The 12,666-nt window shown below is 43.4% G+C and overlaps 1 protein-coding gene across 1 annotated transcript in view; it reads left to right on the forward strand.

Annotated features, from left to right (window-relative positions):
* Positions 1-12,666, forward strand: part of LOC126252109 (sialin-like) — a 168,957-nt gene that overhangs the window by 140,555 nt on the left and 15,736 nt on the right. Inside the window, exon 7 of the mRNA XM_049952973.1 lies at positions 10,978-11,098. Within this exon, the coding sequence (XP_049808930.1) occupies positions 10,978-11,098 (121 nt within the window). The remainder of the gene's footprint in view (positions 1-10,977; positions 11,099-12,666) is intronic.

Below are 12,666 nucleotides of genomic sequence, written 5' to 3' on the forward strand. Positions count from 1 at the left end.
AGCATTTATATTTCTGCCAACGGTTTGCCACAGCGATAACACTGGGTCTCGTCAAATCACCGAAGTTAAGCGCTATATGGCTAGGCTAACACTTGGAGGGGTGACCGTTCGGATCTGCTTAACGCTGTTGCCAAGTGGGGTACTCCCAGCCCTCGTAAGGCCAATGGAGGAGCCAGTTGCCCGAGAAGTAGCGGCTACGGCCACGAAAACCGAGCCGGCCGCGGTGGCCGAGCGGTTCTAGGCGCTTCAGTCCGGAACCGCGCGACTGCTACGGTCGCAGGTTCGAATCCTGCCTCGGGCATGGATGTGTGTGATGTCCTTATGTTAGTTAGGTTTAAGTAGTTCTAAGTGCTAAGGGACTGATGACCTCATATGTTAAGTCCCATAGTGCTCGATGCCATTTGAACGAAAACCGACAACGGCTGGGAGAGCGGTGTGCTGACCACATGCCCCTCCATATCCACATCCAGTGACGCCTGTTCTGAGGACGGTACGACAGTCGGTCAGTACGTTGGGCCTCCCAATGCCTGTTCGGACTCAGTTTAGATATTTATACATCTTTACAATTGATAATGTATTGGACTTCTATCTGTACCGTACACTGCTGCGTGTACCCAACCATGTATTTACATGCGTTGGTTTGCAGATCCATCTTTCTTTAGATAGAATAGGGGCGAGACACAATGATGATTCCTTGTCATAAGATTTTGGATTGAACTCATAGTAAAGTCGCTGTTTAGACAGCCGTCAATTGTGTTTAATATAGCGCTCGTCTAAATACAGTAGAACCTTGCCAGTTCGACCTCGGATGATCCGACTCCCCGCTTAGTCGGATCATCCTATTTCCGGCGATTATTTACGTACACGGGCCGTCGCTAGTCAGTCGATGACTAATCGTTTGCGATTTGCTCAGTAGGCGGTAGATCATTGATAATTGCGGTAGTTACATCAGTTTTAACATGGAACAACTTGTTTCCAACTCGTTTAATAAGCGTCATTGAACACACATTTGTTTTATAAATTAGCGAAAGTGTTTCTCCTGCATACAATATTAGTGTGTGTAAAACTAAAGCCTGCCTGAGTGGCCGAGCGGTTCTAGGCGCTACAGTCTGGAACCGCGCGACCGCTACGGTCCCAGGTTCGAATCCTGCCTAGGGCATGGATGTGTGTGATGTCCTTAGGTTAGTTAGGTTTAAGTAGAACTTTTTAAGAAACTTCCTGGCAGATTAAAACTGTGTGCCCGACCGAGACTCCTGCTCGCAGGAGAGCTTCTGTAAAGTTTGGAAGGTAGGAGACGAGGTACTGGCAGAAGTAAAGCTGTGAGTACCGGGCGTGAGTCGTGCTTCGGTAGCTCAGTTGGTAGAGCACTTGCCCGCGAAAGGCAAAGGTCCCGAGTTCGAGTCTCGGTCGGGCACACAGTTTTAATCTGCCAGGAAGTTTCATATCAGCGCACACTCCGCTGCAGAGTGAAAATCTCATTCTAGAACTTTTTAAGTTCTAGGGGACTGATGTCCTCACAAGTTAAGTCCCATAGTGCTCAGAGCCATTTGAACCATTTTTTAAAAACTTAATTATGGCATCAACTATAAACGTAAACGTGTGACGCTGTCTTTAGCGGAGAAACTGAAAGTGCGTAGGGGTTTGCCATAAGAACTTTTAAAAACTGGAGAAAAAAATAGGAAAACACTTTAATGTCGTACAGTAAGACTGATGTTGAGAAAGGACAGAAAATACGCTTTGTGGATGTGGTTTGAACAGGAGAGAAAAAGCACTGATTTTTTAAGACAAAAACTGAGGGAGACAATGAAAATGAAAGGTTTACAGCGAATGGAGAAAAGAACATCGAATTCAATACGTAATTCTTTCTGGAGAGAAGCTGCCTGCTGACGAAACTGCAGCCAATCAATTTACTCTGAAGTTTGAAAATTTAGTTAAAGAGCTTAAGCTGGCCCCTGATCAAGTGTATAACATTGAGAGTCTGAAATTACGAAATGTTCTCTACAAGAACTCTACATGCACAAAACGAGTCTGTAACAGCTACAATACTTGCCAAAGATAGAACAACTTTTGCTCTCTGTAGTAACGCTAATGGGAGACACAAGATGCAATTGTTTGTGATCGGAAAAGCAATAAAACCAAGGGCGTACAGAAAAATTAATATGGCGTCACACACTGTATATTATCATAACAAAAAGTCAACATGGGTGGAATCTAGCCTCTTTATGGAAAGGTTTTATGACCAGTTCGTCCATACAGTTTAAAAACACCCAAAAGAAAAAAGTTTCTAAACGTGCCATGTCGATATTCGACAGTGTGACGTCCTATCCATCTGGAGATGAACTTGAAAAAGGTGAACTAAGGCTTTATTTTTTCTTGCCAACGTAACATGTCCAATCCAACCCACGGACAAAGAGGTCACTGAGTGGCTGAAGAGGCGATACTGTCGAAAACACATAGCGTCAATTTTAGAGAGAACACAAGAAGGCAAGATCTTGTTTCAGACAATGAAATCAACAAATGTAAGAGATGAAATGTCTGGGAAGAAATACCGGCATCAACGCTTGAAAAGTCTTGCGGCAACCTGTGGAAAAAAAATCAAAAGAACCAACTGAAGAGAAGCAAGATGAAACGGCCCATGTAACAAGCGATGAAAGTCAAGCCGTAGACACTCCAGCGACTTTGAGAGATTTGGAAACTTTGCAACACGACGTTGGCAGAGTGATGTTAGTGAGTGGATCAGTTCACCCGACGCTGACTGCACAACGCAACAAAAACTAACTGTAGACCAAATCACTGACGCTGTTACTGGAAGAACCGATTAGGAGAGAGATGTTGAGACAACGAAGACAATGCACCAACGGCTCGAACGTCTCATACAGATCCTAAAAATGCATTGGATATTGCCTTTCAGTACGTCGAAAAAACCCTACGTCTGCCCAATCAGAGATTTTGTGGAGTAGAAAATGGCAGAAAATCGTGTCCTGCTTAACGACATAATATTTTTCAGTGTACGATTCCTCATATTTTAAACAGTTCAGTGTTAATCAGTTACGTGTCAATGCAGTACTGTAATGAGGTATGTACAGTTGTTAAAATTTCACTCACAGTATCTTACCACACGATACAGATACAAACGTGTTTTAAAGTACAGACAATACTGTACATTACATTTTCGTGTAAGAGTTTTTTAGCGTGTGGACATTTTGTTTTTGTTTTGTTACTGTTTTAACCTGGAACAACCTCTCAGACAGTATTTACAGTTCAAAATTAGAGTCTTGCTGTATTGCAAAGAAATGTCTGGTCGGTAAAACTGTTCTTCTGACAATGCGATCTTTTTGGCACGACCGAAGGAACACTGCATCGTAATTCGCAACAACACAGGCACTGAAATTTCGTATTTATCCACCGATACCAGGCAAGCGACTTGCAAGTAAAATGTCTCCCCTGTACGGCGATATAGATAATGCTTGTACGACTACAGGTTGTCGATACATCATTGATGACGTATGGAAGTTTGGAGGTAGCCGTAAGTTGTGCTTGGATAGCCAAATGGTATCCCGTCACGAAAGCTCAGCGTCTTCGGTCAGAGGGTTAGCTGCCCTCTGGAAAAAAAACTGAGTTAAAAAAAAAAAAAACCTGAGTTAATGGATCAACGATGTACTTGAGCAAGCGTCATGGGATGTCCGCCTAGGAAAAATAGAACGAACAATAACGAAAAAAATGAGATCAACAAAAAGAGATGGTCCCAGTAGGAGACTATCTGTGGGAATTGATAGACATCAGTTGGAGACGATGCACTAATTACACTGTTTGCAGAGTTTGTTTTCCAATATAGTTGTCGGACCTGAGAGACTTATAAAAATAGTTGGAGTGCCACAGGGTGTATCTGGATGATGTGGGAATGACCCTGTCTCGTGGATTAAAGCGACGCTGGTGACCTTTAGTTAGACATATAATGCTGCACAGAATGGTACAGAGAATTAATCTATGTCCGCCAGTAATCGCTTGTGATCAGATCAACGTAGCAGGACGACAATCAGCTTAGCAGGACGTCACGTAATTTTTATCGCGCACCGTTGATCACGGTTGTATTCTGGTCGCAACTGTAATTGGGATTTTGCGCGACGCCTAGGAAGCTCCGAGGAGGGACGAAAGGAACGCTCCAGACCAAGTTACGGTTTGGCGTCCGCTCGACGATGAGGTCGTTAGAGATGAGGCACGGTGTAGAACTGGAGAAGGATACAGACCAAAATTGGCTGGGTCCTTTTTTCCAGGCAAGCAATTTGGAATTTTCCCTAAGGATGCAAGGAAATCATTGCAAAACCTAGAAACCGCTGTAAATCAAGCTTAAAATTTGTAAATTCAAAAGTATTCAGGTAATGTAGACCTTATCTAAGGAGTGGTGGCAGAATTAACAATGATGAACTAAATACATTCAAAGCAGTCTGAATGCCATAGCGGGAGGGGGTGGGGGGGTTACCAGGATGCTGAGTGAAAAAAAAGAAGGCTAATGGCTACTCAATAACTATACGAACGGCAGCGTTGTTGCATTCCAGGTAGCCGGATGACTGGATGATAATAATTGCATTTCAGTGATGCCTTATTCCTGCCGGAATTTGTATTCTCCAGTAACTGCCAGTTGAGTAGGTCATGTTGCCAACGACGTTATGGGGCACACATTTTGAATACAGCCTTCAAGGGATTGTAGAAGGATCTTGGTAATTTTGATGAGGAATCCATTTTCGGAAATGCACCGTTTGGATGTCAAATAACTTTGAAGATAGGATCACTTTCAAATCTGCCACTTCACGGTACGGTACATAATCGTAGAACTGCAGTACGCATGTATCGAAAACGTTTCCGGATCGCAAATGTCCATCATTTTCGTCCAAGTACAACAGATGCGAGAAACACGTAGGTTCACAATTGGTAGGGTTGGCTTTGCTGCCGGCCGCGGTGGTCTCGCGTTTCTAGGCGCGCAGTCCGGAACCGTGCGACTGCTACGGTCGCAGGTTCGAATCCTGCCTCGGGCATGGATGTGTGTGATGTCCTTAGGTTAGTTAGGTTTAAGTAGTTCTAAGTTCTAGGGGACTGATAACCACAGCAGTTGAGTCCCATAGTGCTCAGAGCCATTTTTTTTTTTTTTTTTTTTTTTTGGCTTTGCTTCTCCGCGGACACTCACCACTGTTTACCAACCGTGTGTATGAAAGCATGAGTCGCCGATACACACTGCGCGGTGGGGTCGCCTCGTCGAGTAACTCCTGAAGAGCACACACGTCAGAGCCCATTGTCTCCGCCTCGTAGCGTTTTCCACAACTTAATAAACACAACAGACACACATAACAGAAACATTAGTCATCAATAATATATTCTCCTTCACTACGTACAAAAGCCTGCCAACACTGGGGTAACTTTTCAATTCCGCCTAAGTAGAAATCACGTGATCTTGAGGCGAAGTACTCGTGGAGCCATGTTCAGAGCACATTTTCATCCGGAAAGGGAGTTCCTCGGAAGCTGCTCGATAGAGCGCAGAAGAGTTGAAAATCTGAGGGCGCATGGCGAGGTGAATAAGGTGGGTGCAGAATGACTTCCCAATCAGGGGGTAGCATCACATCACACATTCTGCCTGGTCGTTATTCTCGGATTGCGTCTGTAAAGCCTAGTTCACACGACGACATTGGGTTGCGCCACTCGTTTCGTGGAATGAGCAGCACGCAAGTGGTTTCATACTGTATATGCCTGTAGACACGGCGAGACCAGTATACACTTCAGTTACCTCGTTTTGTGGGTTCCTGAGTCCTGTCTGAAATGAAAGTTTTGGCAGCTGCACGTCACACGAGTTGTGTTGGAGTTAAAGCTTGTTGCGTGGAATCGCTGCATGAGAAAAAAATAAAAAATGTGTTTCGATTCGTGACTGGATGAAGAAAAGACGTCTGCTCGGTTGCTAAGCATCCTTGCTGAAATAATTTGCAATGGAAGACCCAAGAAGTTCTTTTAATTATCTTAGAATGTCACCAGAACCTTTCTTCTAAATAGAGTTAATTATGCGATAAGGAATAAAGTTACTGTAATGCATGAAGCACTGTCGCCACAACTTAAATCACATATCACATTGCACGCATTACAATCGAGAACACGCGGCATGCTATAAGATGCGATTTTAGTTGATGACGCTTTTCCATTAACACCAATAATTATTAACAGTAATAATTATTAACATTAACAGCAGTAATTATTCGAAGCAGGTTGCATTAAGAAGAGAATGGTTGGCAAACTACTCTCTTGAGATAGATCTGTTCAGTGACAATATTTCAAAATTCAAACATACGTGAGTGGGAAGCACTGCTGCGACGTTTTAAATAGATAAATATTGAATAAAGAATGAAGCTTCTTGATTTGTGCAGCCTTCTTTCCCGTCAACAATATTCTTTAAAAAAAGACTCGGCCAAATCGACCGATGGGATTTTAGTCTTGTAGACGACAGCATTTCTACAGCTAGAATTACGTTTGCTTGTATTTTTCTTAATTCAGTTGCATATGTGCTCTTAATTCAATAAATTTTCCCCTGCATCTCAAATATTGTCAAACTATCTATGTTCTGATGGTCTCAGGAGTAGCAATATGTTGCTTGTTTTTGTAATCAGCGGCAGTGAAATCCCACAGACACCTATGCAAACCATAGATATCCAAAAAGCGAACATTATTCTCCGTTCCCCACTTCATATTTCAGTTTATCTACACTCTTACCAACACATATAACCTTAAAACTCATGCAACTAGTGTCGCCAACGTTGGAAGACGCCGAAAGTGTTTAGTTTCACCGACGAGTTGCGCAAACATGCGGCGCGCATGCGCAGTGGCCGGTTGCGCTATTGCCTGCAACTTAGTGTCGTCGTGTAAACTAGGCTTAAGACGCCTCAGTTGTTGATAATAAAGTGTCAGCAGTGAGTTTTACATCTCGGAGAAGCAGTTCGTAGTACATCACACCATCGCTGTTCCACCAAATGCATAACATTATGTTTTGTGGATGCGCGCAGGTCTTTGTACTATGAACTGCTGCTTTGTTTGGGCTTTGGCGTGAAGAACCATTTATCGTCACCAGCAACTGGATAGGAATGGTCGGTGTTGTTCACGAGCCAATTCATGACGAGCAAGCAGAGGTGGACATATGGCCGGCCACCCGCTGACTTTTCTGATTTTGGCTTAGAGCACGCGGTACTCATACATCCGAGTTGTGAACCTACCCCATTGTACGTAAATGTCGTACGACGGTGGAATAATCACAGTTCATGACATTTGGCAGTTCTAGAGGACACAGACATGGGTAATTGGAGATTCATGCGTTTAAGCTATCTTCATCAAACTCCGAAGGTCTTCCTCAACGTGAAGTGTCACTACTGTCGAAACGGTCTTCGCTAAAACCACAAAACCAATTTCTTGCTGTGCTCTGTCCAATGGCATTTTTTCCATACCCGGCGCAAATGTTCCAACTGCCTCCGCTGCTGTCACGCCTGTATCGAACTCAAACAGAAGAATATGTCGGAAATGTTCCGCTTTATCCACTTGGCACTCCATCTTCTTGAATCCACAGCTTCGCTCTCTATCTCCAAATCACAAAATGACAATATGTAAACTCAAATAGCAAAATTGAACTACAAATAAAAATGACAATTGATAAATAAACCCGTAGCAACCGGAATATTAACATGAAAAACAAAAAAAGCTACGAACCTATGCCCCAATCTAATACATTATTCTAGTTTATTCTTGATGACGGTGTTAGCTGTATGACACGCAGTCGTGAACGCCTGAACACTCTTTGAAGATAACTACGTGCGTTGACTTCCAAATATTACATAATGTAGACAATGTCACCCCGCAGAGGGAAGAGGCTAAATTTCATATCCAACAAGAAGGTCTAATATGTCACATAAAGATATACGAGGTGCAGCAGTTCAGACATGATCACTCTTATCATCCGCTAGCTGATAGTGTGTCACTTAAAGTCTTGTCTTTTAATCTACATGGTCTGTGAACAAGATAAGGAGAGTGTGCAGCAGGATTGCTGCCGCACGATAAGAGACGTCGCTAAATGTTGTACGCTACGAAATCTGATAGTGACGTAAACGTCCTCGTCCTTGTTCTTGGTCGAGGCGAAACACAACTAGCAGGTAACTTGCGCGTCTGCGTTGCAATGAAGCTTCCACGTCTATTGGGCACCTTACACACAGCACTGATCGCATTTGTAGTCACTTTTTGTGTTTAATTAGTCTTCTGAATGATTAGATGCCGGACGCCACGATTTCCTTCATGTACAAGCCTCTTCATCTCAAAGTAGCACTTACACCCACAGTACGTTCTCAATAATTGAGAATTATTCTAAGTTGGATATATATTAATCCACTGTGGTCTAGGGAAAGCGTCTCTGACTTCAATTAAAAAAATACTGGGTCCTGGATTCGATCCCAATCTCTGGTTAGATTATGGATAAATATCATCAGCAGTAACGACCGAACGATTTTGGTATGAGTCAAAGTAATTATGTCGAAGGCCTTGTACTAACAGGGCAGAGGATAAGATAGATGTTCAGCCCACCCTCCTGTCCGAGGGGGAGAAAATGCCCTTAAAGGCGGTACAGTCATCACTGATTAGTAGATTGAGGCTGTAGAAAGTAAGGGAAACCAAGGAAAAGGTAACATTCGAAGAGTCGGAGCATGGAATGTCAGAAGTCTGAACTTGCTGGAAAGTAAGAAAATCTGAAAAGGAGAATACAAACACTCAATCCAAATACAATAAAAGCCAGAACGTGAAATAGAAAGAATTTAAGGATTTCTGGTCAGAGAAATATAGGGTAATATTAACTCATCATGAGTAGAAAGACAGGGTAAAGGTTTGCAGCGACATTTCAGTGATGCGATGACTCATCAAAATCGACAGCAAACTAATGTCAACAACAGTCGTTAAGGTATACATGCCGACGTCACAAGCAAAAGACGAATAGATAGACAGACGGTATGAGAGCACTGTAAGAGTAACTCAATATGTAAAGGGAGATGAAAATCTCATAATCAACACTTTGGTAGGGGAAGCAATACATGACATAATTATGGGTGAATACCAGCTCGGCAGCAGGAACGAAAGAGGAGAAAGTCTCCTTTAGTTCTGCAAGGAAATGTAGGTAGTAACAGCGAATACACTGTTCAAAAATCAAAAGAGGAGTAGGAGTTATACTCGGAAAAGGTACCAGCTGGACAACATCAAGGTGAGTCAGAGATTCCGAAATCAGATATTAGATTGTAAGGAGTACCTAAGGGGAGATATAGACTAACATCATAATTTACTAATGAGTAGACTGAATTTTTAAGAGAATCTTCAGGACCTTGTTCTGGAATACAGGGTTGAAGAGACCGTTTACAACCATTCGACGAAATTTGAATACGACCCGAAGCAGAAAAGGGAGTTTATACTTTCTCATCTTTCCTTTGGCTCCCACCTATGACGTGAGCGCAGGTGAGGGGGTTGGGGTAGGGTGGGAGATTGATTATTGACACGCACTCAATAAAATGACAAAGCAAATACATTATTTCGTTTGCAACAAAATCTTTCATTCGGTAACTATGCCTATCAGTAGTTAGTGCCTTCAGTAGTTAGAATCTTTTATTTAGCTGGCAGTATTGGCGCTCGCTGTATTGCAGTAGTACGAGTAACGAAGATTTTTGTGAGGTAAGTGATTCGTGAAAGGTATAGGTTATTGTTACTGAGGGCCATTCTTTTGTGGGGATTATTGAAAGTTAGATTGCGTTGCGCTAAAAATATTGTGTCAGTTTAGTGATGATCAAAATAAGTAAAGAGAGAAATGTCTGAGTACGTTCAGTTTTGCTCAGCTGTTTGAAAATCAAATAACGTAAGAGGTTTATCAGCACAGTAATTCATAATTTTTTCTAAGGGGACGTTTCAGCTTGCATCCTAGCCTTCAGGTCGTCGACGTCAGCAACTGATGTGACGAAGACTCTTTCCTTGATATAGCCCCAGAAAAAAAAGTCAAGGGGCGTAATGTCTGAAGAGCGGGGTGGCCAGGGTGTTGGACCGTTCCTTCCAATCCACCGATCCGGATATACCCTCCTCTCCAGACATTACGCCCCTTGACTTTTTTTTTTTCTGGGGCTATATCAAGGACAGAGTCTTCGTCACACCAGTTGCTGACGTCGACGAACTGAAGGCTAGGACACAAGCTGCTGTGGGTACTGTGACAGAACACATGTTACGAAACACCTGGCAGGAACAGGAATACCGCCTCGACATTCTCCGAGCAACCAAGGGAGCACACGTTAAGGTTTACTAACGTAAGTGGTCTTAAAAGAAGCTAGTAATACTAACCTATGTAACGGCATCAAATGTGAATTATTATGTCAAACGGATATTCTGTAATAAATTGTTATAATCAGGGCAAGACTTTGTGCTCACCCTGTATTTTCATTATTAGAAAGTATTCCTCTTTGAAAACCCATCTGTATGTAGTTTTGCGTACATACCGTGTCATAAGTGGTGAAAAACAGAGGATAAATTTTAACGATTGTTATTGGTAAATAGACAGATATTTCAGACTTAAAAAAAGTAAGAAGACCTTTATCTTGATGCTCATTCATTTGATAAACATTCGTTTTACTGCCCAGAGCTATAGCCCATCCGAGAGAAATGTCTAACTGGAAGAATAACTCTTCATTTTACACAGAGGTTCAGTATGTTGATGGCGGGGCTTACTTTTTATTCTGTGGTCCTTCTCCCAAGAAACAATCATTTTGGACATTAAAAGTATAAATTTAGTGTCGCATTTCTCAATCGATCGAGGAAAAAGATAAATTAGTTAGAAATGATACTGTACAATACGGCCCTCATTACACTTCGCTTCGTCGACCTATACCAATAGTCGCGACTTGGCCGTTTTTATTGGGACGTGTGTGATTTGTATGCCTGCAGCAAACGCGGTCTGCTTGGAACGCGGTGTTCTACCTGTCGGCGGCGCTGTCAGCAGCTGGGTACGTCGTCTACGCCGTGTTCACCACAGCCGAGGAGCAGCCGTGGAACATTTGCCCCTCAGGTGAGTGAATGCTCGCGCCTGCAAGCTTTCGTGTTGGTGGTGGAGGGGGTTCGTTCCACCACAGCTAAGAAGCATGTGAGAGGTAGACACGCAGTTAATACAACAGCTCACTATATGTTTCTGGGTCGACCAAAACAAAACGATAATATTTCTGAAGCATTCCAAAAATCAAGTGCAGCAAGTGTGTTCCAGTCGTTATAAATTCTGTGAGTTCGTAGTCGGTCATCACAAACTAAGTTCACGCTAGTAATCCTTTGATCATGCTATTAACCCTCTAGCAAGTGCTTGTGCCCCAAAATCAGTCTACATCTCAGTTAGATGAACTCTGTGCGGAGGACTAACATACACTGATGAGCTAAAGAAACTGTACACATGTCTAATATCGTGTAGGGCCCCTCGAGCACGCAGAAGTGCCGCAACACGACGTGGCGTGGACTCGACGTATATGTGAAGTAGAGCTGGAGGGAACTGACACCATGAATTCTGCAGGGCTGTGCGTAAATCCATAAGAGTACGACGGAGTGGAGATCTCTTCTGAACAGCACGTTGCAAGGCATCCCAGATAAGCTGAGTAAGGTTCATGTCTGGGGAGATTGGTAGCCAGTGGAAGTGTTTAAACTCAGAAGAGTGTTCCTGGAGACCCTCTGTAGCAATTCTGGACGTTTGGCGTGTCTCATTATCCTGCTGTAATTGCCCAAGTCCGTCGGAATGCACAATGGAAATAAATGGATGCAGGTGATCAGACAGGATGCTTTCGTACATGTCACCTGTCAGAGTCGTATCTAAAAGTACCAGGAGTCTCATATCACTCCAACTGCACACGCCCCACACCATTACAGAGCCTCCACCAGCTTGAACAGTCCCCTGCTGACATGCAGGGTCCATGGATTCATGAGGTTGTCTCCACACCCGCACATGTCCATCAGATCGATACAATTTGAAACGAGACTCGTCCGACCAGGCAACATGTTTCCAGTCATCAACAGTCCAATGTCGGTGTTGATGGCCCAGGCAAGGCGTAAAGCTTAGTGTCGTGCAGTCATCAAGGCACATGAGTGGGACTTCGGCTCCGAAAGTCCATACCGGTGACGTTTCGTTGAATGGTTCGCACGCTGACACTTGTTGAAGGCTCAGCATCGAAATCTGCAGCAATTTGCGGAAGGGTTGCACTTCTGTCACGTTGAACGATTCTCTTCAGTTGTCGTTGGTCCTGTTCTTGCAGGATATTTTTCCGGGCGCAGTGATGTCGGAGATTTGGCGTTTTACCGGATTCCTGATATTCACAGTACACTCGTGAAATGGTCGTATGGGAAAATCCCTACTTCATCGCTATCTCGAGATGTTGTGTCCCATAGCTCGTGCGCCGATTATAACACCACGTTGAAACTCTAACCTACCATTGTAGCAGTAGTAACAGATCTAGCAACAGCGCCAAACACTTGTTGTCCTGTATAGGCGTTGCCGACCGCAACGCCGTATTCTGCCTCTTTACGTATCTCTGTATTTGAATACGCATGCCTATACGAGTTTCTTTGGCGCTTCAGTGTATGTAGTCATCTTCCGTAGGC

Source organism: Schistocerca nitens, chromosome 4 (genome assembly GCF_023898315.1).
Source record: "Schistocerca nitens isolate TAMUIC-IGC-003100 chromosome 4, iqSchNite1.1, whole genome shotgun sequence".
Classification (NCBI taxonomy): domain Eukaryota; kingdom Metazoa; phylum Arthropoda; class Insecta; order Orthoptera; family Acrididae; genus Schistocerca; species Schistocerca nitens.